This window comes from Cyprinus carpio, chromosome B23 (assembly GCF_018340385.1).
Source record: "Cyprinus carpio isolate SPL01 chromosome B23, ASM1834038v1, whole genome shotgun sequence".
Lineage (NCBI taxonomy): Eukaryota > Metazoa > Chordata > Actinopteri > Cypriniformes > Cyprinidae > Cyprinus > Cyprinus carpio.
Window position 1 is genome coordinate 24,967,300 of NC_056619.1, and position 27,704 is coordinate 24,995,003.

The 27,704-nt window shown below is 38.2% G+C and overlaps 4 protein-coding genes across 5 annotated transcripts; 1 reads left to right on the forward strand and 3 right to left on the reverse strand.

Annotated features, from left to right (window-relative positions):
- Positions 1-926: 926 nt before the first annotated feature.
- LOC122134166 (tubulin alpha-1C chain) lies at positions 927-4,000 on the reverse strand. Its single transcript, XM_042750021.1, has 4 exons — positions 3,859-4,000; positions 2,384-2,606; positions 2,151-2,299; positions 927-2,048 (listed from the first exon to the last, which is right to left on the reverse strand). The coding sequence occupies exons 1-4, from the start codon at positions 3,859-3,861 to the stop codon at positions 1,074-1,076; spliced, it is 1,350 nt and encodes a 449-aa protein (XP_042605955.1). The 5' UTR covers positions 3,862-4,000; the 3' UTR covers positions 927-1,073.
- A 1,816-nt stretch (positions 4,001-5,816) lies between these two features.
- On the reverse strand, positions 5,817-8,605 carry LOC109046532 (tubulin alpha-1A chain). The gene is made up of 4 exons (XM_042750020.1): positions 8,457-8,605; positions 7,249-7,471; positions 7,017-7,165; positions 5,817-6,933 (listed from the first exon to the last, which is right to left on the reverse strand). The coding sequence occupies exons 1-4, from the start codon at positions 8,457-8,459 to the stop codon at positions 5,953-5,955; spliced, it is 1,356 nt and encodes a 451-aa protein (XP_042605954.1). The 5' UTR covers positions 8,460-8,605; the 3' UTR covers positions 5,817-5,952.
- Positions 8,606-17,527: 8,922 nt separating this feature from the next.
- Positions 17,528-21,132, forward strand: LOC109046534 (tubulin alpha-1B chain). Its single transcript, XM_042750949.1, has 4 exons — positions 17,528-17,685; positions 19,412-19,634; positions 19,719-19,867; positions 19,948-21,132. Exons 1-4 carry the CDS (start codon positions 17,683-17,685, stop codon positions 20,926-20,928), a joined length of 1,356 nt encoding a protein of 451 aa, XP_042606883.1. The 5' UTR covers positions 17,528-17,682; the 3' UTR covers positions 20,929-21,132.
- Positions 21,133-21,513: 381 nt separating this feature from the next.
- LOC109063725 (melanocyte protein PMEL-like) lies at positions 21,514-27,443 on the reverse strand. 2 transcript variants are annotated; one of them, XM_042750948.1, is made up of 12 exons: positions 27,342-27,443; positions 26,469-26,582; positions 25,618-25,764; positions 25,338-25,478; positions 25,102-25,263; positions 24,649-25,014; positions 23,109-23,300; positions 22,806-22,946; positions 22,627-22,732; positions 22,336-22,541; positions 22,136-22,226; positions 21,514-21,942 (listed from the first exon to the last, which is right to left on the reverse strand). In XM_042750948.1, the coding sequence occupies exons 1-12, from the start codon at positions 27,394-27,396 to the stop codon at positions 21,804-21,806; spliced, it is 1,860 nt and encodes a 619-aa protein (XP_042606882.1). In that variant the 5' UTR covers positions 27,397-27,443; the 3' UTR covers positions 21,514-21,803. The 2 variants fall into 2 exon arrangements, with proteins under 2 accessions (XP_042606882.1, XP_042606881.1); XM_042750947.1 differs by having other exon boundaries at positions 22,136-22,229.
- Between the last annotated feature and the right edge of the window lie 261 nt (positions 27,444-27,704).

Sequence of the window (27,704 nt, forward strand, 5' to 3'; positions counted from 1 at the left end):
ACTTTCAGCATTAGAACATGCATTCTGTTGCATTACACATTTGCAGAACCACTAAATATCTATTTGCACTGTATATTCTCTTGTCTAAGAAGAGGCAGACTGGGGGAACAAAGAATATATATTTAAACTCCACCTGTCCACCAGCTTGACATATTCTCCCCTGACAGTGTCTGAATGCCAGGCCCAATTTTAGATTAGGGTGGTACATAGGCCTCTTCTAACAGCATTTACTCTGAAACATGGGAAGAATATTTCACTCAGTTAAAGTGGCAAGTCATCAACACTCATACATTAGCTTAAGCAAACAGAAAGCCTACAAGAATGATTGGTCAATTAACATTTAATTGCCCTGCTGTACTGTTCCACACCAGCCAGATTGAGCACCACTGAGACCAGAACAGCCATTTGTAAAGCAATACTGCCCTCTGCATTCAACACAAAGCAGAGCTTACACTCAAAATGACACTGCAGTGCAAGAGTTTGAGGAAATCTGAAAGAACTCCAATTAAAACTTGATTTAATTAACAGGTAAAGCAAGTTAACGTTCTGATATAATATTAAAAGACAAACCTATATTTACACATGGAATAATTCTAAAATTCACGCTGATCTCCAAGGATTCATGTTCAAATCTGCATTAAGAACTATTAAACCTGAAGTATTAAGCATCATTATTCAATTAATTACTGCATTAATTTGTATTAAAAGAAATTAAATTCTAGTGGCAGTGGTGTTAAATTTATCTTATGAGAATAACAGAGCAATTTAGAGACATACTACATTAGTCAGCATTTGAAGTGGATCAAAACCTATGAAAGGTGTCCTAAAACTGATGAAATTTTTGATCCACTTCAAATATTAAATGTATACAAAAAAAGTGGATAAAGTACATGATCATTAGCCAAGAAGGAATACAAGAGAACATGTAAATATCACAACATTTTATTTCTTTCAAGAGCATAGAATGTAAGACTGACCTTTTAACCAGATGACAACTGGAAAGTGAGAAAAAGAAACACACAAAAATGACAATGGACAGGAAACTGAACAGGCAGTGGAAGTGAAACACATCTCTAATATTCTTCACCCTCATCTTCTCCTTCCACACTCTCAGCCCCAACCTCCTCGTAATCTTTCTCTAGGGCAGCCATGTCCTCTCTGGCCTCTGAGAACTCGCCCTCCTCCATACCCTCACCCACATACCAGTGCACAAATGCACGCTTGGCATACATCAGATCAAACTTATGATCGAGACGAGCCCAGGCCTCAGCAATAGCTGTGGTGTTGCTCAGCATGCACACGGCCCTCTGCACTTTAGCCAGATCACCACCTGGAACCACAGTGGGAGGCTGGTAGTTGATGCCAACCTTGAATCCAGTTGGACACCAGTCCACAAACTGAATGGTGCGCTTGGTCTTGATGGTTGCGGTTGCGGCGTTCACATCTTTGGGCACCACATCACCACGGTACAGCAGGCAGCAAGCCATGTACTTGCCGTGACGTGGGTCACATTTCACCATCTGATTGGCTGGCTCGAAGCAAGCATTAGTGATTTCAGCCACAGAGAGCTGCTCATGGTAAGCCTTCTCTGCGGAGATTACTGGGGCATAGGTAGCCAATGGGAAGTGGATACGAGGATAGGGCACCAAGTTAGTCTGGAACTCTGTGAGATCGACATTGAGGGCACCATCAAACCTGAGGGAGGCTGTGATGGAGGACACAATCTGACTGATCAGCCTGTTGAGGTTGGTGTAAGTAGGACGCTCAATGTCTAGGTTCCTACGGCAGATATCATAAATGGCCTCATTGTCTACCATGAAGGCACAGTCAGAGTGCTCTAGGGTGGTGTGGGTGGTCAGGATGGCGTTGTAGGGCTCTACCACAGCGGTGGAGACCTGAGGAGCGGGGTAGATGGAGAACTCCAGCTTGGACTTCTTGCCATAGTCCACAGACAGACGCTCCATCAGCAGAGAGGTGAAGCCAGAACCGGTTCCACCACCAAAGCTGTGGAACACCAGGAAACCCTGGAGACCTGTGCACTGGTCAGCCTGAAAGACATGATTCATGTTAAAAAGGCAATCAAGTTTTTTAATTAGTCATAATTTAACACCACTTAACTTTAAAGAGTTGTAATTAAATTAATGACTAACCAGTTTGCGAATTCTGTCCAAAACAAGATCAATGAGTTCTTTGCCAATAGTGTAGTGACCACGGGCGTAGTTATTTGCAGCATCTTCCTTTCCAGTGATGAGCTGCTCAGGGTGGAACAGCTGACGGTATGTCCCAGTGCGCACCTCATCTGGGAAAGATGGTGAACTTTTAGTTACCAGAGCACTTTGACATACACAATCATCATAGCTTAAATCAAGTCCCATCCTCTTACCAATGACAGTGGGCTCCAGGTCTACAAACACAGCCCTGGGGACGTGCTTTCCAGCTCCAGTCTCACTGAAGAAGGTGTTGAAGGAGTCATCACCTCCTCCAATGGTCTTGTCGCTGGGCATCTGCCCATCCGGCTGGATGCCGTGCTCAAGACAATAGAGTTCCCAGCAGGCATTGCCGATCTGGACTCCAGCTTGACCAACGTGGATAGAGATGCACTCACGCTGTGAAGAGACAAGAGTGATTTATAAGATTTGTAGACATAGCACATCTTAGGTCAACATTCTATAATTGCAAATAATGATTTAGCCATTCAGTCGTGCATGTTCACAAATTAAAACCACTTCTACAAGTTCATAAAGCCAACAAAGTTCTCTTTTGATGAGCATGTTAATGAATGGAATGTTTTCTGTACCCAAGCAATTTTTTCTTCAAATTTATGCATTTAAGAAGCTCTGATGGAAAATGCCCCTACTGCAGATCAGAAACTGCTATTGTTGCACAAATACCGGAGCACACAAACAGCTGACGAAACAGATCTGCCATTGTCTCATTGTTTAAAGGGGGGGGGGGGGGGCTTTACTGTTTCATTACAGTGAGCCAGCATTCCTTAACAATTACATCAACTCTTCAAACATAAAAGAACTACAAAAATCTAAAACTACTCACGTACATTGTAAAATAACACTAAAACCAAGTTATGACATTCATTTTAATAAGTGAGAGTATCCAAGCCTAGTATATTATTACAAAATTTTAATTCAGACAAATCCGAATTGGGTAAAATATTTCTTGGTTTTAGGCTGGTTATGCTCATGAACCACTTAAGCTTAATTACGAGGAACTTATTTAGCTTTAAACATCTTGACACAAGAGCACTGGTATTCATCAAGTTTCACCAAAACGCACGTGGTCCTTCTGACTCACTTCCTGTGCCGGTTACTCTAGCCTACTGCTTTAGAGAAGTGACTTCGCATAGTCATCAGAACAAAGGAAGAGATTTTACTACACACGTCTGAATATTCTCCTCACAAACTTGGTAATCAGATCTGTTTTTTTTTTTTTTTTTTTGATACCTGTCATTTTATGTCAGGGAAATAAACTGCACGTTTTTAATTTATATGAATTGTGCGCCAAATTGCAAAGTCTATCAGACTTTACATTTTTATAAAAGACACGTTTTTATTTTTTTCTTAACATTTAATATGTAAAACCTTACCCAAACATGTATTAACGTTTAAGAAAAATAAATTAATACAACAAAACAAAATTTAACAGTACAAATACCTACCAAAAAATAACTTCGTAGGCTCAATGCTTAAATTTACAGTATTATAGTACATCACCTTAATACGAAAATAATGATCCATAATTTTAAATGCTGTGTCAAAAACCGTTATCACAGACTATGTAAAACACCCAGTCTTTAAGGATAATGACACCTCTTCATAAGTTAAACAAAAGTTTTATACTCACCATTATCGTAGGTTTTCTGTTATTAGCGCTCTCACAAGTCGACTTTTAGGAGTCTGGTGAGAATGTAACGCCTGAAAAGGCGGGTGGGAATATTTATAGTTTTCTGTCAACCGTCACCAAGGCGGAGCGCGCGCGAGGAGAAGTTTCGCTTCCCGTCACATCCCCATTGGTTCGTCTGAGGGTCAGTGGCACCCCATTGGCTGATTCCAACCTTTGAACAATACCGTCTGTGACAGGAAAATGCTGTACGAGGCGGGACGACCTTGAGCAATAATGGATGTTAGTCACATGAAAAATCATCATTTAATAAAATAGAAGAAAATTACCCTGTTTTGTTTTGATGTTTTTGTATAAATTGGGTGTGTAGCACTGTACTTAAATATGGGCGTTGATACGGCTGTTGTTCTATTTAAATACATGTATTTCGCGTTAACCTACTAATTAAGTCATCAGTAATGTGCATATTGTTCATTCTTTGCTTACATAATTACCTTCCATTTAGGGGAAAACATAAAGGCAAAGTTTATATCATTAATCAGAGACTTGGCATGAGGAAACATTCTTGGTAGGCCTAATTCAGATTAAAAAAAATACACCCAAAGCTTATCATTATATTTTAATTATATGTTCGTCAGAAAACCACACAACTCTGGGTCATTTGTATGAAATGTAATGCTATATCTGTGCTGCCCCAAACTTACACAGACTGGATTGTTCTTATGGAAATGTTGCTGCAAGGAAAATATCATTTTTTAAACTGGATCATAAAGAATGAAAATAGTCATAATAGTCATAAAAGATTTTATAGCAAAGAATGCTACTTTATTGTTTGTTAAGGCTAATGGTTCAGTGGTTCTCAAACTGGGGTACCGTACCCCTAGGGGTACGTGAGATGACGGAGGGGTGTACCTGAACAAAATTCTGAGTTTTGGCATTCATTTAATTCTACCCAGACTTAATTAACATTAAAACCAAACATATTTCTGACAAGCAAAATGCCGCTTCTAATGTAAAAACAGGAAAATGGGAGTGCTGTAAACGGTCAAATACATGATATCCAATCAGCTTACCTCATCTTTTGCGGTCAAAACTGACTGCATCCACAAGCAGCGTGCATGTGATTGGATGCCTGCTGGATATGCTGATTAGCAAATCGCACTGCTGTTCAATGTATCTTTAAAGGGGTGGTTGATTGTGATTTCTCTTTTTTAAAGTTAGTTAGTTTGCAATGTTGCTGTTTGAGCATAAGCAATATCTGCTAAGTTGCAGCGCTGAAAGTTCAATGCAAACAGATATATCATCTTTTAAAATTCTGGCAGTTTAATGCCTACAAAAACGTTTGGTAAGGGACTACAAGTTACTTCCCTGGTCCGTTACGTCACAGACCCAAATCAACCCCGGCCCCGAGAACATGTAATGAAGGGGGCGAGGCCATGCTGTGCTGCTTTAGAGAAGAGGAAGAGAAAACTAGGGGTGCACATAAAAATCCATTCATATATAAATCGCGATTCTGTCTTCTAACGATTCTAATGGATTCACAAGTTTCAAAATCAATGTTCTAAATGCACCTGTAAATCAATTTAAGGGGGCAAATATTGTCCTTTAATAGACAAGGTGGAAGAGAGGGAGTACACAGAAGAATGTTAAATGCCACAGGGGGTAGCTGCTGTAAAACGTTTGAGAACCACCAAGTAAGGAGAAACAGCTTTTTACTTGTACAGTCATTTCTGTGTCATTCATAGGCCCTGAAGTATTCCATCTAGCATATTTATGTACAATTTCCTCAGTATTGGTGTGCAACAAAAGTGTTATGTTAAAAGATGGTTGAACTTGAGCATTCCCACTTTTTTACTTTTAAAAACTTTAATAATTATATTATATCAAATATCAAATATAATTGCTTTTATCTGTTATAGTCTACATACATATACACAATAATTTAACAGAAGACAAATTAATTTGTTTGAAAATGAGCTTTATTTCAGATGTCCAAAGAACTGTAACAACATCTTTTTAATTGGTGGTAAGGTTTATTTTTCACTGCTTGAATTTTTCCATGTCATGTTTCTTGCATGTTCCTCTTCATTGTGTCATTTAATACTCCTCACCCTCCTCTTCTCCCTCACCCTCAACAGAATCAACACCAACCTCCTCGTAATCTTTCTCTAGGGCAGCCATGTCCTCTCTGGCCTCTGAGAACTCGCCCTCCTCCATACCCTCACCCACATACCAGTGCACAAAGGCACGCTTGGCGTACATCAGATCGAACTTATGATCGAGACGAGCCCAGGCCTCAGCAATAGCTGTGGTGTTGCTCAGCATGCACACGGCCCTCTGCACTTTAGCCAGATCACCACCTGGAACCACAGTGGGAGGCTGGTAGTTGATGCCAACCTTGAATCCAGTTGGACACCAGTCCACAAACTGAATGGTGCGCTTGGTCTTGATGGTTGCAATTGCGGCGTTCACATCTTTGGGCACCACATCACCACGGTACAGCAGGCAGCAAGCCATGTACTTGCCGTGACGTGGGTCACATTTCACCATCTGATTGGCTGGCTCGAAGCAAGCATTAGTGATTTCAGACACAGAGAGCTGCTCATGGTAAGCCTTCTCTGCGGAGATCACTGGGGCATAGGTAGCCAATGGGAAGTGGATACGAGGATAGGGCACCAAGTTAGTCTGGAACTCTGTAAGATCAACATTGAGGGCACCATCAAACCTGAGGGAGGCTGTGATGGAGGACACAATCTGGCCAATGAGCCTGTTGAGGTTGGTGTAAGTAGGACGCTCAATGTCAAGGTTCCTACGGCAGATATCATAAATGGCCTCATTGTCTACCATGAAGGCACAGTCAGAGTGCTCTAGGGTGGTGTGGGTGGTCAGGATGGAGTTGTAGGGCTCTACCACAGCGGTGGAGACCTGAGGAGCGGGGTAGATGGAGAACTCCAGCTTGGACTTCTTGCCATAGTCCACAGACAGACGCTCCATCAGCAGAGAGGTGAAGCCAGAACCGGTTCCACCACCAAAGCTGTGGAACACCAGGAAACCCTGGAGACCTGTGCACTGGTCAGCCTGAAAAAAAGAAAAATGTATGGAAATTGACCCAACATAATATATAATTCATTTTATGTATGTATTTATTTATAACTACCTACCAGTTTGCGAATCCTGTCCAGGACCAGGTCAATGATCTCTTTTCCTATAGTGTAGTGACCACGGGCGTAGTTATTTGCAGCATCTTCCTTTCCAGTGATGAGCTGCTCAGGGTGGAACAGCTGACGGTATGTCCCAGTGCGCACCTCATCTGGGAAAGATGGTGAACGTTTAGTTACCAGAGCACTTTGACATACACAATCATCAAACTTAAATCAAGTCCCATCCTCTTACCAATGACAGTGGGCTCCAGGTCTACAAACACAGCCCTGGGGACGTGCTTTCCAGCTCCAGTCTCACTGAAGAAGGTGTTGAAGGAGTCATCACCTCCTCCAATGGTCTTGTCGCTGGGCATCTGCCCATCCGGCTGGATGCCGTGCTCAAGACAATAGAGTTCCCAGCAGGCATTGCCGATCTGGACTCCAGCTTGACCAACGTGGATAGAGATGCACTCACGCTGTGAAGCAAATGGCAAAAGTTAAAAGTCAAACTAAACAAACATCACTGCACTATATAAACGTCACTCATTTGTATAGCTTTAGCATGTCAAGCTGAATTTCACCCAACACTGGAACTTCTAAGGCTACACTTACAGCCTGTATATCTTGTTTCTGTGCAATTATATCCTAGTGAGATTTCATGTCAGAGGAAGTGATCATATAACAACCTCAACTGCTGGTTTACTGGTCATCTCCATCAGCTGCATTAGTGATGCTGCCTACATCATCATGAATATTTAACAGCTTCACAAACAGCCCTGAAATGCGATACGATTTCTACAAATAAATTTAATCGCAACGATCGTCCCTCGAACAAACCGTTCTTTTAAATATTCTTAATAGCTAGTACTTTTGATTTAAAAAAGATTTTAAAAAAAATAAATGACCATATCCTTTGGGAGGCGCTGCATCTCTCTGTCTCTCACTCTCTCTCTCGCTCTCTTTTTTTTGGTCCCTTGAATCAATATGACACCGTACTGGACAGCATGGAGCCGGCTACACCCAGATTATTTATGCGGCTGCATTCTCTTTGTTGTCTCGTTCTAGCGTGCTCCATATTACCAAAACATCTTATTTTTCCATATGCTTTCTTAGTTTATAAACACATCCATAATTATATTATGTATGTAAAATACATACATTTAAATACATAAATTAATTTTCTATAAATAAAAAAAGGATTTCAAACATATTTACAAAACCAAAGCGTTTTTGAGATTGTGATTTTAAAATTATTTTTGTATTTTTAATATTAATTTTTGAATATTAAATACCTTTTTTTTAAAGGTATGTTTTCATAAAGGTATTTTACCAGAAACATTATTTAAATACCCATTTAACATAAGATAGGCCTACATTAAAAGCCAGTCAATAAGCCGAATAAAAAATGGTTATTTCTATAAGTAATCAATATTAAGTAACGTTATATGAAGTTGTGCTCACCATTGTTCCTGTTAGTGTTGCTCGGCCGGGTGAGAGAAGATTCTTGACGGAGAGATCTTACAGTTCGACAACTAAGGGGTCGATGTAAGAAGAATAACGTTATAACGGACTGATCTCGCTTTATATATAAGCGTTGACTACGTTTCTTTTGATTGGTCAGACGCGGTGAAATCTGCCCAGTTCGGAGGGCTAGTCGAATTTCTATTGGTTGTCAGGAAGATTAAGTTTAGTTAGACACCTCCCAGAACCTCACCCAATAGATCTGAAACACTGAATCATACTGAAAAACGTTTTATTCCAAGACTTAATTGTTTCGGAATCAAATATTTTGATCGAAATCAACTATCAAATCTTCAGAATGTTGCTTTAGTCAGCTGCTAGAAAGGAGAAAGGGTAAAACTGTAATTTGATGTACGTTTGGTTGTTCTTCATCAACATTCTTTTATGCTTTTAATAACTCAAAATTGGTTGCATTGATACAACCATATACATGAAGTAATATACATCAAGATTTTTTAATTGTTTTTTTTTTTTTTTTTTTTTAGTTGTATAACATCTAAACCTTTATGTACTAGCATCTTCGTGTAACTTGATCGTCCTATTCTCCATCTGTTCTCTTTGATACCTTCTGTCCCTTTTAAGAGCTTTGCCTGAGGTACATTTTGGAGTTAGCTGTCACATCTTCTTTTACCGCTCTTTAAACTATTATCTTTGAGCTAAAAAAAGAACCAAAAGAGGGACTATTGTATATAACCAAGTTGCACTAAAACCAATTTCAAATGAGCTACTGGGATGAAATTACTATCATAGGCCTACATGATCTTCTGAGGTGACAGATGTTATTCTAAGACTTGGTTACAGATGATGTTGTACAACATATTCTATAACTCAAGAAATAATAGCTTATGACAATCAGCAGCCATTCATCAGCATCTCTTCACTGTTCTTCACTTTAAATGCATATGAATATGAATTAAATGATTACTGAAATGTTTAAAATGTTGTGTCATAAATGTATGAGGTGAAACGACCCTGCATAGACGTTGGGGGAATATAGGCCGCAGGGACTAAGACACCCAACCCCCCATTCCCTCTTCCCAGGCTCCAGCCGTTGCTAAGAGATGAATAACAGAGTTGGTTAGATAGCGACTAGTATCCAGGAGATAATACACAAGCCAACATTAACGGCCATTATGCATAGATCACATGACCCCGAATCTGAATAGCAGCACTCAGGGGGAGGATGCAGCTGCCCCGGCAGGGAGTGAGGGGAAGGACCATTCTTTTTAACACCAACTCTTCCATCTGGCCCTATTTACCGGTAGTTTCCACATTCTATCATCATCAACAGAGCATCTATCTATCTATCTATCTATCTATCTATCTATCTATCTATCTATCTATCTATCTATCTATCTATCTATCTATCTATCTATCTATCTATCTATCTATCTATCTATCTGTCTATCTGTCTGTCTGTCTGTCTGTCTGTCTGTCTGTCTGTCTATCTGCTAAATCCTTTTTTTTTTTTTTTTTTTTGTATTATGCTTTAAATGCAAGTGGATAATATTATCTTCATCGCAGGCAGTCTTGAAGACACTGAAACCGAGAGTTCTGTTAGTATAAACAAAATAAAACGCAATATTATAAGGATAAAGGTACATTTCCTCTAGAAATTTTATGTGAGCCCAAAGAGATTGTTTTCCAGAATCAATATTTTTTTTGAGCCACTCAAAGTCATAGGCCTTTGAAAGATGATGATTGTCTCAGGAAAGGTAATGTTTGTACTCTGTCGGTTACTACTTATAAACATATATATATATATATATGTGTGTGTTTTTATATATATATATATATATATATATATGTGTGTGTGTGTGTGTGTATCTTAGACTTGAATTTAAAACATTGTATTGCAATCGATGAATGTAAAATTCTTACTTTAGCCTATTACAGTTAGGTTAAAACCAGTTCATTCCTAAATGTCCTTCCCTCCCTCTTCTCTCTCTTTCTCTTCCCTTTCCTTGTTTTTATGCATGAGCTTTCATTTTACTGTTTATAGTCTGGTTGCTAACAACAGTTCAACAGTGAAGACAATAAGCCTACAGGTCTCATATAGCTCCTCGGACATGTTTAGAATATTAACACTTACATATACCTTAAGAATTCACTGTAGTCTTATATAAACAATTTATGTTCATAATGTATAATGTTATGTATATATATATGATTAACTTTTCTGTTTTATATATATATATATATATATATATATATATATATATATATATAGAGAGAGAGAGAGAGAGAGAGAGAGAGAGAGAGAGAGAGAGAGAGAGAGAGAGAGAATATTAATGCTTACATATTCCTTAGGAATTTACTGTAGTCTTAAATCATATATTAATTATATATTCATAATATATAATGTTATGTATATATTTGATAACTTTTAACTTTTCTGTTATATATATATATATATATATATATATATATATATATGTGTGTGTGTGTGTGTGTGTGTGTGTGTGTGTGTGTGTATGTATGTCTGCATGTATATATGAGCAATGAACATCCTTGCATGTTTAGCCCTTTCATTTTGCAATTTTGTATGCAAGTCTTAATGCCAGATAAATCAACTGCTCTAAAACAGATTACATCCCTGTAGCTTTTTCAGCATAATCTCTGATTCTGCTCACTGCAGTGCACAACCCATTAAGACAAGGCCCAAAAATCAATATTGTTAGTGACGCAGGCCTAAAACAGACTACAGCTATCCTGCAGGGACAAGCGGTTACAACTGGAAGAGAGCAAGATATAACAAATACTGAAATGCAAAGTGATATGCAAAGACTGAAAGACATACGATTATCTTATCATTTAGATTCAGAGCTTCCCTTCTGCCTTAACTACTTCCAGATGTTATCTACTATCTACACTGGAGACATTTTGACATCTGAACAATAGAGTTTAAATAAATGTATTAGACAGATAAAAAAAGAATAATAATAAAATAAAAAGGAGCAATACCTGTTATTATAAAACATTACTTAAAAAATGTGGAGGTTTCTTTTAAACAAGCAATATATCCGTAAAGCACTGCAAGCATTTAGATGATGTAAAAAAGTCCATTACTCATTTAATATGGGTTACAGACTGACATTAAGTACACAGTCAATGGCAGAATACCAAAAAGGCTGTGTGGTTTATGTTTAAAGTTTGCTCACCACTGGCAACTGCACACAGACCCGTCCCTCCCATCCTATTCTCATAGCAGCAGCTGTGAAAATTCCCAACAGTATTCCAGCCAATAGGACACTTCGGATAGAATGCTAAGCTTGAATCATTTGAGCACACTTGTGATTGGATAAACAATATGTGATTATATGAAAGTCTGGTTATATTAGTTAAGGGTTATACCGTCATATTTATTTAAACATGTAAGCTAAGGAAACAGGAGTCTGAAAGACTCATCAAAAATACCAGAGATGGCTGACTTGGGGAAGTAAGTAGGAGTCTCAATCCAATCGTTGTGCTCAGACATCCAGACCCTGCAATTAGGAATGTGCAGTCATGGGTATGTTTAAACACACAAACAGGCTTTCAGTTTTGCAGAAACACGGTTACAGTTGTGAACAGCTCACTGACACTGACAGAGCAGAAAAAAAGAGTCAAGTGGTTCACGTGACACACACGATGACATCATTTCAACAAAATCTAGGACACAGAGGGAGGAGAGAGATAGCAAGGAGGACAGTGGGAGGAGGGTTCATGGTACCATGTCAGTATGCATGCTGCATTTTAAACACCTACTTATCCTATACTGCATTATATAAACACACTACTGTTCATTACGTATATATAAATAGACACATGTGCATGTATATACTTAAGAAAAACTATGTTATGTTTATATATTAAATATATTTATATATAATATAAATTATATGATTATAAATATATGCATGTAAATACTTGTACTTATTTTCTAAATATATACTGTCTGTGTGTGTATTTATATATACATAATAAATATACACAGTACACACACACATATATTATGTAGACAAAAACCTTTATGTGATTAATCGCGATTATTCATTTGGCAGCACTACTTTTAAGGCAAATTAGCAAGGCAAACGTTCCTCCATTCAGAGCATTGCTATGTGATTGCTAGGATGTTGGTTACAGTCTGATAGTCTGCATTGAGTGATTGTCTGCATTCAAATATTTTATATTTATACTTTAAAGCGCAGTGTTCACAAACTCAACACTGTAAAAAAAAAAAAAAAGTCAGGTAACCTAAAAGTGTGCTTCATTTGGTCCATGATGACAAAAACCCGATCTTAGCTGGTTTGTGCTGGTGTCTCAAACCAGCTACAATTATTCAGTATTAGTCACAAATTTGACCTCATCTATACTTAATGACTAACTGAGCTTCATGTAATTCTGTTTTGTCAGAGTCGCAGGCTATGCTGTTCAGTAGAATAGAGGATGGCACTACTGTGTACATCATACTCAATTTTATCATATCACTTACAATCAGGGGCGTCGCAAGGGGGGTGCAAGGTCCTGTGCGAAGTTGACTTGCGAGGCCCTCTACAACTGTGTGTGTGTGTGTGTGTGTGTGTGTGGTGGGGTGGGTGGGGTGTGGGGTTTGCTATAGTTACGAACACAACTTTAACACGCATCTGATCGATCATGATGCCATGCTCACTGACATACTTGTGCACTAATCACGGTCATGCACACACTCATATCTACTGCATAATAATAATAATAATAATAATAATAAAGCAATTAAATAATTAAATAAGAATGCTAAAATAAGTTCTAGGTTTGTACTTATATATGAAGCGTTCAGATGCAAAAGCCTCTAAGTGCCATCAAAAATTTTCTCCTATGTTTGTTAATTTATTTTACTTTAATGGGAAAGAAAAGAAACTATTCATTGCCATTAAAGTGAAATTACTGATCCTACACATGGGAGCCTGATAAAAATGCTCATTTTAGAAGAAAATTTAAAAAGGCTTTTGCATCTGAACTCTTCATATGAAGTAGTAATCAATTTACACTATTTGAAAATAATATTTTATTTTAAAATGTGCACATTCACTCTTATTCGTATGTCTAATAGCGAAAACTCAAAACGTTTGCATTAATCATGATCGGATATTTTCAATTCAAACTGGCGAAATTTAATAAAAAGTTGAGTAGTTTATATCACTAGATAGTCTATTACTGTCGGTAGCTGAACATTTCTATCATAAAGCAGTTTTCTAATACAGTAGGCCTACTACTTACATCTTTCCACAAACTCTTGTTGCGTTGTGACAGTGACAGTAAGACCCGCCTTCTTTGATTTGATTGGCCATCTCATACTGTCAATCAACTATGACTATTTTAGTCTTTCAAAGTACAAAAGTCCTAGAAACCTGCAGGGGCCTCAGATTTAAGCCCTATCCCGAGACGCTTAGGCCCTAGCCCGGCCCATGTCCGACAGCTTATCAGAATTACTGCCAGAGCTGTCTTTTTCCCACCCTCCTCCCAAAACAGCGTATACTACTGTTTCATCTATTAAAATAGTTCAGTTTTGTATGTAATGGCAAAGTGATTATATTTTGTTTCGTTTTTCTATTAAGTTAATTTAGAAAAACGTTTGGAGCATTTTTTGTTTGTTTAATATAAGTTGTTGGGGTTTTTTTAGACCAAGAGGCCAGCAGCAGACAGTGAGCCTATTTTTGATCAATGTAGCCTTCTCAAATCATCACGACTTGCCTAAAATAAAATCTATAGATATAAAACACTTCAAGCATGTTTAAACATAAAACCTAGATAAATGTGCGCTATATCCAATAGTTTGTGTGGAGAGTGCAAGCTAAAGCACGCTCTTCAGGACATGGAGGCGCCAGCGCAATCACTTGCATTTTTTTCAGTGGATATGTCCTCATTTTTGCTCATAAAGATAAGAGTACTAATGCATCATTTGTAATTGTAAAAGGTCTACTCTTATTTGTGTGCACTCACAATATCAACAAAACAGTGTGCTTTTATAAAATAAAGAAAACAAACATGATGAGCTTTCTGCCATCTAGTCTTGAACAGGAGCGCTTCACACAAATGAACCAAAACTCAGCCAATACATGCCTCACAAACATGATAAATATATCTATAGAAAGCTTTAAATTAACAAAATAAAACCAATCAAAAACAAAAACTCCTTTATTATAAACATAACAAATTCAATCCGAGCAGCTGAGTCATTAGCCATCTTCAAGAATCGGCTAAAAATACATCTCTTCCATCTTTATTTGACTCTCTAATCTTTTTGTATTCTGTCTGTTTTCTTTTCATTTATTATACAATTAACAAAAGCAAAAAAGATCTCTAACACTAGCTTGCTCTATTCTTTTTCTATTCTATCTGTTTTTCTTTTTATTTATTATATTATTTAAAAAGCCCTTGCTATATGTACTGCGTTTAGCTAACTGAGACTTGTTATAGCACTTGTATATCATTGCTCTTTTTTTGATTTTGATTGCTTCTATTGTCCTCATTTGTAAGTCGCTTTGGATAAAAGCGTCTGCTAAATGACTAAATATAAGTAGATATAAATAAATAATCATAATCCGTAAAGATGCACTTCTCTTCAAAGGCGCGTCAAATGAAGAGGTGGCGAGTCAGGATCGGCAAATTCATCCTTGCGACACCAACTCAGAAGACACAATATATCAGTAAATAATTCAAATATCTCCTTCCTATTTCCCCCGACACATTTATGGTAATTACTTTTGCCGATGCTTTGCGGCAAGTTTATTGCGTGCATTTCAACGCAGAATTCTTCAGCAACCGCTTTTGTCACCAAGTACTTTGTAGTACTTTGTTAGTACTTTGTAGTCGGCTTGGTGTGTCCCGGCCTATAGCCTATAGTATACAAGCTGCTGCTTATGAGGCGCCGCGTAGGATTTAAATCAAACTTCGCTTATGAATACATGTCTTGCATAGTGCGCGGTACACTCATTACTCACATATACATGCATACTACTGGATGTTCACAAATACATATATTAAACACACATGCACACTAATATGAAATCGATACCAATACATATAATGTTAACAATGAATGCATACACACTTGTGAATAACTTGCGTATACATATAAACTTGACGCGGTGCATACACCAAAAGACACTCGCATATATGTATAATCGATCCATGCATTACACCTACACACACATCGCGCATACATATAAACTCGCTGCATACAAAAACAACTGCACATACTCGCATATACATTAAAACTTGATCCGTGCATCCACGATTAAACACTCGCACATAAATGTAAACTCGATGGCGCGCATACACATCCATAAACACACGCGTCATACATAAAAAATAATTTTAACGTATACTTCAGATAAGAAAGACACGTGCTTAGTTGTGTAAATAATTATATGCAAGTGATTTCATATGTAGATGAGCGAAACACACAATATGAATCGCGCACTTTGTTTCGGCCTTCTACCCCTGGTATACAAAAGCATCAATAACACGCAAACGATGTCAACATTATCCGCCGGCAAAGTTCACAGACCATATCACACTTGCCAGCAGTAAGTATGTGCAGTTGTGCAGTTGTGTTTGTATGCAGCGAGTTTATATGTATGCGCGAGTGTGTGTAGGTGTATATGCATGGATCGAGCTTATACATATATGCGAGTGTCTTTTGGTGTATGCACGCGTCAAGTTTATATGTATACGCAAAGTTATTCACAAGTGTGTATGCATTCATTGTTAACATTATATGTATTGGTATCGATTTCATATTAGTGCATGTGTATTTAATATATGTATTTGTGAACATCCAGTAGTATGCATGTATATGTGAGTAATGTATAGGTGTATATGCACGTCATTCAACAGGCTACTCATATTTTTGTCTAGCTATAGTTTGCAACATTAACCACAAAGCTACTGGCGGGACACAAACACCCTCGAGCCGCTCTTGACAGTCGCGGTAGCACAGTCTTGTGTTGAACGCTTTCGTCCTCTTTTCCACGGACATGTACTCTTTTTGGACCTAAACAAATGCGTCCAGCCGGGATTTCTTAATCGCCCAAAATATCCGGGATTTGGCTGTTTTCTTTATCTCGCTCCCACTGAATCTCTGATCATTGCTGCCTGCTCCCGCGATTTTTGTGTCCACTCCTTTAAACATTCTAATATATGTAATTTTGGTGCTTCAGGGAGCCGCTCTCAGTATGCGGAGTATTTAAATCTCTTTTGAATGAGCGTTTGCGCTGTTCACTTTCATGTTCGATTTCGCAATCACACGCACTCTATGTAAAGGAAGCACATCTTGTAATGAAATGCTTGTAATGAAACATTTTGCATTCTACCGGTGATAAAACTTTCATGGACTTTTAAATTAAATGTTACCTCCTGGTGGAATTACCTGCCCAACTCAATCCAAGTCCTTAATCATTTTCAAGAAACAGCTGAAAACACATCTCTTTCATCTTCATTTGACCCTCTAACTCTATCAATCTCTATTATACAGCTAATACTAATTGTATCTGCTTTTTTTATATAAAAAAATGACCCTCTAACATTAGCACTCTCTATTCTATTTCTATTCTAACTACTTGTTTTATTTAGAAAGAAAAAAGGAGCTTTTAACAATAGCATTATCTGTCCTTCCTCTCTACTTTTTTTCTTGTTATTTATTATAAATAATGACCTTCTAACAAAAGCATTATCTATTCTGTTCAGGAGGGCCAGAGCAAGAACAGGCCTTACGGGTGATTCGAAACATGAATCTTACATTATCCGCTATAAAATAAAGTGATTATTTAAATTATTAAAGCGAAAGAAGAACATAATCTTTTGTTTTGGTGATTAAAGAAGTGTGTTTTGATTGCTTTCGTGAAAGGAAACGTGTACAAACGTAAAGATGATGACAGGTTTCAGTATCCACCACATGAATACCATGAACGACAAATGTTGGTAAAGAGATATGAGATGTGCACTGCACTGATTTATATCGGTCACTACCGGCTGCGTTTTAATCTCTCTTCCTCGTTTCGACGTCACGCATCTTTCTAGCTCCTCCTCGTCATCCTCAACTGACTGCCTCAATCTTGGACCGTGTATTCACAGTATACTCCCAACAATAAAGAAATTTCCTGCCTGCTGATATTCTCCTCATCGCTCCATCCCCTCCAGAACAATGGTAAGTAGCATAATTTTTCTTTGATTTCAAATAACCATGCGCCAAAGGTTTTCGGCCATAAATATGCATGTCGTTTACTCCTTGTCTGTTATTTTTTTCAAAGCAGCTCGAGCGGCTTTTCTTTGTCATTCACCGCGCGCCGTTTGCTTAAAATGGAGGCAAACTCGCGAAATTGCAACAACGTAACGCCGCAAAAATATATATTTTTTAAACAAATAATCTTAGGTAGGCTATTGTAATGCACAGAATGATACATATAAAAATACTATTCGTACTACATGCATTCAGTTTATAAATGCCTTTGCAAACGCCTGCAGGATTACATTCATCCATCTAAAAAAAACATTTATTCACCCATCTATAACGGTGCCTTTAGAAAATGTTCGAAAATATGCGTTGTTTTTCAGATGCTTTTATAAATGACACGATCATGAGTTTTTAATGATGCACGTTATTAAATAGTGAAACATTTCACATCAGTTTCATTTACATAACAGTACACCTGTTTTGAAGGTGCGTCTCCAAATCCACCTTACACGATGAAATTTTTTGACATATGCATGTGAAATTATAGCCAAAATAGTATGCATTATCTCTGTCTCAGTTATCAGGCTTTGTTTTTACACACGATATAATGATATAATATTAATATTAAATTACAAATTGCAGCTTAATTAAAAATCACAGTGTATTATATTTATTAAATGTGACTTAATATCTTTTTAAAAAAATGCACAAATGGAATGATTGTTTTCGTTTTTTGTCACAAGCTCTCTGTCATCAGAGATTGACAGAATTTTCTTGAAATTTGCATCCACCCCTCCTCCCCTCTGCAGGAGGAGTGAACTGGGTGGGGAGTGCAGCTGTCTGCAGAAGCTCATGTCTGGCCTGTGCAGCAGATGACTGGATTTCTATTCCTGTTCTGTTCCTCAGCTGTTATTGTTTCCATTGAGATTTTACATTAAATGGTTTCATGCCTTTCATTATTTTGCTAAATTAGTTTTTATTAAATTTCAGGCACCGGTCTTTTTTCATCACACTGTCTCTTAGGTAAATTCAGCAGTGCATCTAAATATAAGTGGTGACCAAATATAAAAATAAAGAAAAATGTTCATTTAAAATCCCATATTCATCAAGCAGCATTCTGGATTTCCTTCAAATGGTGGTTACTGCCATTGAGAAAATTCAGTTTCTGCTTCTAAAAACCTACTTAAAATAAATATTGTTCCTTTATTGAAATCCATAGTCTTATGTAGACCGTTGAGATGACATAAATGGGAAAAGGTGGATTTATGTCAACATTTTTATTGTTCTCTTTCAACGGCTAGTCAGGCACGCTCTGGCAAGCCTGTTCTATGTGGGTGGGGCATCTGCCTTGTTCCCATTCTGCTGCCTCATTCCCTTTGAATAAAGAGAACTGACTGCTTTCTTTGTTCTTCCTTTTTGGTAACCTACTAATCTTTATCATGCCAGTTCACTTCTGGTATCTCTGTCCTTAAGATAAATATCATTTTGCAGGTGTTTACAATGCATTTATGATTCCAAAGAAAGACTTTTAGACGTTTATGGTACATTTCTGAAGCAATGTCAGTTATGTGTCTATTGTTGTACCCAAAATATTTTAAACACATGCGAATGTCAACAGAATGATGGTGCAAAAGAAGCCTTTGTGTATGTTTTGAGAGCCAACAACCTAAAAAAAAGATTTTCCCATTCCTTTGCACAGCGTGAGTGCATTTCTATCCACGTTGGTCAAGCTGGAGTCCAGATCGGCAATGCCTGCTGGGAACTCTATTGTCTTGAGCATGGCATCCAGCCGGATGGGCAGATGCCCAGCGACAAGACCATTGGAGGAGGTGATGACTCCTTCAACACCTTCTTCAGTGAGACTGGAGCTGGAAAGCACGTCCCCAGGGCTGTGTTTGTAGACCTGGAGCCCACTGTCATTGGTAAGAGGATGGGACTTGATTTAAGTTATGATGATTGTGTATATCAAAGAGCTCCAGTCACTAAACGTTGACCATCTTTCCCAGATGAGGTGCGCACTGGGACATACCGTCAGCTGTTCCACCCTGAGCAGCTCATCACTGGAAAGGAAGATGCTGCAAATAACTACGCCCGTGGTCACTACACTATTGGAAAGGAAATCATTGACCTGGTGCTGGACAGGATTCGCAAACTGGTAGGTAGTTATAAATAAATACATACATAAAATGAATTATATATTTAATTTTCAAACTGTTTTTTTTTTTTTTTTTTCAGGCTGACCAGTGCACAGGTCTCCAGGGTTTCCTGGTGTTCCACAGCTTTGGTGGTGGAACCGGTTCTGGCTTCACCTCTCTGCTGATGGAGCGTCTGTCTGTGGACTATGGCAAGAAGTCCAAGCTGGAGTTCTCCATCTACCCCGCTCCTCAGGTCTCCACCGCTGTGGTAGAGCCCTACAACTCCATCCTGACCACCCACACCACCCTAGAGCACTCTGACTGTGCCTTCATGGTAGACAATGAGGCCATTTATGATATCTGCCGTAGGAACCTAGACATTGAGCGTCCTACTTACACCAACCTCAACAGGCTGATCAGTCAGATTGTGTCCTCCATCACAGCCTCCCTCAGGTTTGATGGTGCCCTCAATGTTGATCTTACAGAATTCCAGACCAACTTGGTGCCATATCCTCGTATCCACTTCCCATTGGCTACCTATGCCCCAGTGATCTCCGCAGAGAAGGCTTACCATGAGCAGCTCTCTGTGGCTGAAATCACTAATGCTTGCTTCGAGCCAGCCAATCAGATGGTGAAATGCGACCCACGTCACGGCAAGTACATGGCTTGCTGCCTGCTGTACCGTGGTGATGTGGTGCCCAAAGATGTGAACGCCGCAATTGCCACCATCAAGACCAAGCGCACCATCCAGTTTGTGGACTGGTGTCCAACTGGATTCAAGGTTGGCATCAACTACCAGCCTCCCACTGTGGTTCCAGGTGGTGATCTGGCTAAAGTGCAGAGGGCCGTGTGCATGCTGAGCAACACCACAGCTATTGCTGAGGCCTGGGCTCGTCTCGATCATAAGTTCGATCTGATGTACGCCAAGCGTGCATTTGTGCACTGGTATGTGGGTGAGGGTATGGAGGAGGGTGAGTTCTCAGAGGCCAGAGAGGACATGGCTGCCCTAGAGAAAGATTACGAGGAAGTCGGTGTTGACTCCATCGAGGGTGAAGGAGAAGAGGAGGGCGAGGAGTATTAAAATGTTCACTAAATGTCTAAAACTAAAAACAGTAGACCGGTAATTTACACACGATATACATGAGGTATCAAGTGTAAAGTCTACTCCTAAATGTTAGAGACACATTCTTGATCGGTTGTTGTATTGTTATGGCCAGTATGATTATTATTTGTGGAATTTAATTGCCAAATTTTGACTGAATAAATTGTTGGTGATGTAAAAAAATCTGTCGGTGTGCAGTTCTTTAAAAATCTTTCTTGTGGATGGTAATATAAGATGACGGTTTTAAGTAATTCCAGGCATTCAAGAGACGTAATCTGCTTACTAACCAGTTTCCACAAGTCAACTGATGGCCTTTGACAGGTTTGGCTTCCAACCACTTCGGCTGAAGGAAAAGTAGATTAGCAGTCGGTATTAAGGGCATAATTATTTTTTTAGGGAGGTGCAAACGACTTACAGCAGTGGTATGCATGAATGAAGAAAAGCAGGTCAAGGTTTCAAAAGGGCTTGTAGTAAAAAGCCTTAATTAAATGTTTTTTATTTTATTTTATATTATATATATATATATAAAATCCAGAATATCTGCCACCAATGTCTAAGATAAAAAGGCCAGAAAGTAATAGCAGCTTTTGTGATATTTTATTCAATTGCTTAAAAAATGCTTGTTGGCCAATTTTCAAATTAAAATTACAGTACAAAATTCTATGTAATGTAATGCAAAACATGCCGTTGTAGAAAAAGGATTTGGGTTCAAATATGTGTATAAAAGAATACAAAATCTAAATTAAAATATTAAACATGAAAAAAAATGAGATGTTAAAAAAAAAGGTTCAGATGCTTTTACGCTATTCAAAATAGTGCTAATGTAATTTTAAATTTGAATTTTAAAGGAAGATTCACACTACTCCTTTTTTCTGATCGGCCGTCTGCTGGTTCATCAGGCTCCAGAAGAGCACCGGCATTGAGCTCACGCCAGTGTCTTTGGATTGGCATGCAGCAGGATCCTCAGTGAGCCTTTGATACCCTTTAAGACGCCTAGAAAGTTGCAAAAACAAGGCCAGTTAGTGCTTTCCAACCAGTTTCACCAGTTAATGTTCACAACAATTTGCTTACTGATTAAGCTTTAGGAAATCTAGAGCAGGTTGAAAAATTAATTATAATGCATGAATAATTCATGCCAGCTGACTAAATCAGTGCATGGATATTACGCTGTATTGGAATGACTTACTTATATGCAAAAGCCACAGCACCTATTGCTGATATGATGGTCAGGATGCATAACAAAAGGGCAGCGGCACCTGCAGATGTCAACCTGGATCCTGCTAAATGTTGCAGAGAAATAGAGACATGTAAGATGAATAAACAGCACTGCTATCATTTTGGAGCACCATGCTTTATTATGTTTAAACTGTAAATAAATGAACTCACCTATGTTAATATTAACCCTGGCATTCGTGAATGCCAAACTGACATCATTTGTCATTGACACGTTAACACAGAAGATCCCAGAGTCATGGAAGTAGTGTCGAAGGATGAGTTGGCAGTCTGAGGAGGGGCTAACAGCATTGCAGATGGTCATGACTGGCACATGGCAGTCAGCATCCGATACTACAGTGCACACTTCAGTGGGGAGGCTAGAAAGAGGAGGGAAGGTCGTGAATTCTCCATCAGGCTGTATTCTGTGGATCCAGCTACATTTTTTTTTTTGCCAGATCTCACCTTCCTTGGCAGGAAACAGTGAAATCAACAGCATTCTGCTCCATTTCTGTTAGCAGAAAACCATCAGGTACAGCCACTTGGACGATCTGCACACTCTCAATGCCCTCTGAGAACACAAACTTGCATTACTCTTCAATATAAAACATAAAATTAAATGCTATTGAAGGGCGGAATCTCACCAATAATCTCAATATTAGTTGAGAAGGATCCATAGCGGTAAATAACACAGTCATTTGTGTTTGGAGCCTGACGCTTTATTATTGATATATGGGCCTGGTTTTCAATGTAGTCTTCCTCTGCCGTCACCTCCTTGTCAGCAGCTGGTGTTTTGGAAATGTGTGTTTAAATTTATATTAATATATTATTTTTGTATTATATATATTTTTAATAATATATCATGTTAATTAACAGTATTATGTAAATGTATTTACATAGTATATGATCTATATTTATATCAATGTATTAATATTTATACAACTCACCAGTTGCCCTCAGTGTTGTCTTTGTTGCAGTATTCATAGTTTCAGACATCACAGATGAAGATCTAATATCAAAGACCTTCTCAAGGTTGGATCTTGTTGGAACTCCATTTGTAGATGCAGGTGGAAAAGTTTTCATTGTAGATGCAGGTGTGGATTTCTGATTGGGAGCTGAAGACTTACTGGTAGCATTATCTGTTGAATCATGAAGTAAATGATAAGTACTCTGACTTTTACTCTGGCTGGAATTATCTTTGTTTTCTATATCATGCTCTCTAATGTTTTACACAGGCATAGCCAAATAAACAGTCAAATGTTGTTGGAGAGATTTTTTTTTCTTGCCCCATTGGCAGATATTTTTGCTTGTTTTAAGCAAAAACTATAAAAGAAAACTGGATATAGTTTTTATGAAAACAAGACATAATATCTTAAGTCATTTTCTTTTTGCAGTGCATACATACATGCTAATTCAAAACATCAGACTGGGCAAAGATTTATTTTAAGTTCTATCTGTAAGATAGTAGACCCCTCCATCCCTAAAGGGATATTCCACCCCAAAATATGTGTGTAGTAGTGTTCCTGTAGCTCAGTGGTAGAGCATTGTGTCAGCAGTGAAAAAGGCTGTGGGTTCAATTCCCAGGAAACACACATGCTGACAAAAATATGTATAGCCTGAATGCACTGTAAGTCGCTTTGGATAAAAGCATCTGCTAAATGTAAAATGAAAATTTTGTCATTAATCGCTTGCCCCCATGTCGTTCCAGACCCGTAAAAGCTTCATTCATCTTCGGGAACACAATTTAAGATATTTTGGATGAAAACCAGGAGACCTGTGACTGTCCCATAGACCGCCAAATAAATAACAGTGTCAAGGTCCATAAAAGGAATGAAAGTCGTCTTCAAAATACTCCGTCTGCCATCAGACGTGCAATCTGGGTTATATGAAGCAACGGGAACACTTTTTGTAAGCGAAGAAAAAGGCCACAAGGATAGACTGTTTTTTTTTTTCAAATCAAAGCTAAATACACGTAGAAACAGCGCATCCTTGTGGCATGGATGATACAGAAGAGCATACGCAGTATAAAGTTATATGAAGAGACACAGAGGAGACTGTTGACAAAGGAATTGTTGAATAAAGTCGTTATTTTTGTTTTCTTCGCTTACAAAAAGTGTTCCCGTCACTTCATATAATCCAGATTGCACGTCTGATGGCAGATGGAGTATTCTGACGATGACTTTCATACCTTTTATACCTTGACACTGTTATTTGGTAGTCTATGGGACAGTCACAGGCCTCACAGTTTTCTTCCAAAATATCTTAAATTGTGTTCTGTAGATGAACAGAGCTTTTACGGGTTTGGAACGACATGGGGGTAAGCGATTAATGACAAAATTTTCATTTTGGGGTGGAGTATCCCTTTAAATAGGTGTTTTAAAATTGCAAAAAATATATAAATAATAATAATAATAAATTTTAATTCTAGTAATAAGGCTACTTTTGTACTATTTTCACAACTGTAACCATCCAAACCATGCAGTGCACCTGCAATGATGTGTTCATTCAGGCTGATGGGGCTCTCAGAGGTGAGGGTGTTGGAGGTGGGACGGGCCTCAGTGGGAAGGTTTGGTGGAGTGGCACAAGATGAATCTGGAATAGCTGCTTGCATGACAACTTGGGGCTTGAAAGCTCCAGCTGCAGTGTAAGTGTGTGTGACGGTGAGTTCCCTGGAGATGACAGTGCCACTGCCATCCCCAAAGTTCCAGTTAAAAGTCACGTCTGATTGGCTCAGGTATTGGCTGGGGTCGTGAAGGGTGATGCTGAAGGCCACTGCTCTGTTCTGGATGAATTTCCGATCACCTTCATCTTTGTCATTCACCTGCGTCAGGGAAACCGCAAAGGGAATCTGATCTAGAAACACAGGGATTAAATATATTGCATTACTTAATCCGTAAAACCATAACTTGTTATTAAAAGATTAACATCGAGTTAGCTTACCGGTGATACTGAACTGTGTGGATGCATATCCAATAGGGATGAATTTCTCTTTTTGCCTGTAGTGATAAATGACAACATCCATCATGTAAGAGCCAAGAGGAATGTCATCAGTTCCGATGGTTAATGATGAGGACGGGCCGTCGCACACTTGCCAGTATTTACCTGTCAAACACAAAGGATTGTCAGGAACATTAGATAACTGCATATAACAGTACAGGAAGTGCTTCTTTCCTTACCCCAGGTTTTCCACACAAACACATATGGAGGTTGCTTGTCCCCTTGTCTAGAAAGGAGAGGAGCATTAGGGAACACAGCGTTCCATTCATCTACAGAGTTCTCCTCAGGATAGACAGGCTCACCCTCGTGGAACTGGGTGCCTAAATTAGAAAAGTTGCCGTATTTGTGCATTATGTTTAAGCTTAATACAACTACATTTGCTGGTCATAGTGCTGGCAGCAGAATGTAAATAGTTTTCATCTTTGTAAATATAGTGAGATAAAGATGACAGAAACATACCATTTATTGTGCAGTTTTTTGCCCAAACAACTTGTCCATCTGGCAGGACCTTCTGGTTGTGAGGGAACACAATGTCAATGGTGAAGGTGATTTTGGCACCAGTCAAAGTGGGTGCATCATTTCCCACATCAAACTTCAGTTGACCACCTGTAGAAATGTACATGCTTTTATCCATGCTCTACACACACAGATAAATGGTTGTGATGCCATAGAAGAACCATTTTGGGGTCCTCAAAGAACCTTTCAGTGAATGGTTTTTAAAAGAACCTGTGTGAAGTGTGGAGTTTTTTAACATATAAAGAACATTTTGTACAATGGAAAGGTTTCATGGATGCTAAAGATTCTTCTTGGAGCCATATGCAAATAATGAACATTTAGTTTTAAGAGTGTAGAATAATAGTTTTGGGTTCCCCAAAGAACCTTTCAGTGATCAGTTCTTAAAAGAACCATCTTTCTCAGTGTGAAGAACATTTTAATAATCTAAAGAATTTTTTTTTACTAAGGATTTTTTTTTTTTTTTTTTTATTTTTTTGTCCAAGGATGTTAAAAGACCAAAAAATAACCAAAGAAGCCAATAGAACAACATTATTCTAAGAGTGTACATCAAATTATTAATCAAAAATAATTAATGAATATAAATAAATAATTAACTAATTCATAAAAAAAAACTCATTCAAGATAGGTCATGCACTCCCTTTAAACAAACCCATGACTTTGAGCTACAGAAACGCTACTGAAAAAAGTAAGCTAAGACTACAGTTGAAATTATTTCTTTTTTTTATGTTGATGCAAACATACAGCGTAGAAAATCTGTCTCTTTCATTCCTTCTTTCATGACTGCATTTTATTACCTGTCCAGCTGTTCTTGTACTGTGGGTCTCCATCTTTCCACACCGGGAACCGTTTTGTATTCCATGTCTGATTTTGATTGAATCTGGATTTCGAGTTGCTTCTGTCGACTTGTCCTTATGCAGAGGAAAATAAAGGGAAATTGAAATAAAATTTGAGAGTAAAGGCACTGGAATCCCTTCAACTCTCATTTGACAATGAATGAAAGTCACAAACTTTAAAGTCTAGAGATTGAGAGGCGGGACATGTGACTGGATCAAACATTCAGCACACTTTCTGCAGTGTTACCCCAAATCCTGTGCATGTGATGGTCAGCTGTCCATGTGACCATACTTTCAGCTTTACTGAATAAAACGGGCTTGCTTTAAGAGTGCATAGGTTAGCATAACTCAAAATCAGAATGCAATGCTACAATTATGAATGATTGAAACCATTGCATTATGGGTATTAGAACCATTACAGTAATGCTCTTGGTCTATGTTTTTTTCAAGTATATAATGTATTATTTCTTATTTGATCTGATTAGTTAACATGTTACGACAGATCTTGGAAATTCTCGTGTGCCACATTGTTACGGAACTTTTAATGACTATAAGGAGGTCAAGGAGATCAGGACATTGTCATGCATCATTCAATCTGCCTGAGGGTTTTGGAATTTTAGTAGTGCAGGTGAAATAATTAACTATTATAGATAACTGTTTTGTTTTGACTTTCCTGATATCTAGTATTATCTTGAATGCAGTTAAAAGAACTCTGCACTAAGCATAATATATTGTTTAGTGAAATACAATATACAAGAATATGATGCTATGGCTATTGGATACAGTTATTATTACTTAACACAATAAATATATAATATTGAAAAGTTTACTTACTTGTTAAGGCCACAGACAAACAGGTCAGTATCAGTATTCTTGAAAGTAGCTTCATTGTGTCACTTTGTTGTTGGCACCTTCACGACTTTCAGCTTCAGTGGCATCGCTTTTTATATGGACGTGTCCTACATCCAGGGCTGAAAGCTCCTCCCATCACTTAAGACCATGCATGTGTGCACACAAACTCACACACATAAATGTGTAATATTCTGGTGATGCTGTGCAAGAGAGTTATCAGGTATATAATATTTCTGAGCCTTGGTGCTGCAAATAACCACTGAAGAACTTTTTTTTTTTTGATCGGTCATGCATGTGCAGTTAGAGCCTAATTGTTACTTAAAATATCCAAAGAACCATAGACAT

Excerpts from the sequence above, each read along its gene's own strand:
- LOC109046532 (XM_042750020.1), bottom strand. Across the intron at positions 7,166-7,248 it reads CCTGGAGCCCACTGTCATTG|ATGAGGTGCGCACTGGGACA; the intron begins GTAAGAGGATGG and ends CATCTTTCCCAG. Across the intron at positions 6,934-7,016 it reads TGGACAGGATTCGCAAACTG|GCTGACCAGTGCACAGGTCT; the intron begins GTAGGTAGTTAT and ends TCTTTTTTTCAG.
- LOC109063725 (XM_042750947.1), bottom strand. The coding sequence starts at position 27,396 with ATGAAGCTACTTTCAAGAATACTGATACTGACCTGTTTGTCTGTGGCC. Across the intron at positions 22,947-23,108 it reads GACAACACTGAGGGCAACTG|CTGCTGACAAGGAGGTGACG; the intron begins GTGAGTTGTATA and ends CCAAAACACCAG. Across the intron at positions 22,542-22,626 it reads ACTGTTTCCTGCCAAGGAAG|CCTCCCCACTGAAGTGTGCA; the intron begins GTGAGATCTGGC and ends TCCTCTTTCTAG.
- LOC122134166 (XM_042750021.1), bottom strand. Across the intron at positions 2,300-2,383 it reads CCTGGAGCCCACTGTCATTG|ATGAGGTGCGCACTGGGACA; the intron begins GTAAGAGGATGG and ends CATCTTTCCCAG. Across the intron at positions 2,049-2,150 it reads TGGACAGAATTCGCAAACTG|GCTGACCAGTGCACAGGTCT; the intron begins GTTAGTCATTAA and ends CATGTCTTTCAG.
- LOC109046534 (XM_042750949.1), top strand. Across the intron at positions 19,635-19,718 it reads CCTGGAGCCCACTGTCATTG|ATGAGGTGCGCACTGGGACA; the intron begins GTAAGAGGATGG and ends CATCTTTCCCAG. Across the intron at positions 19,868-19,947 it reads TGGACAGGATTCGCAAACTG|GCTGACCAGTGCACAGGTCT; the intron begins GTAGGTAGTTAT and ends TTTTTTTTTCAG.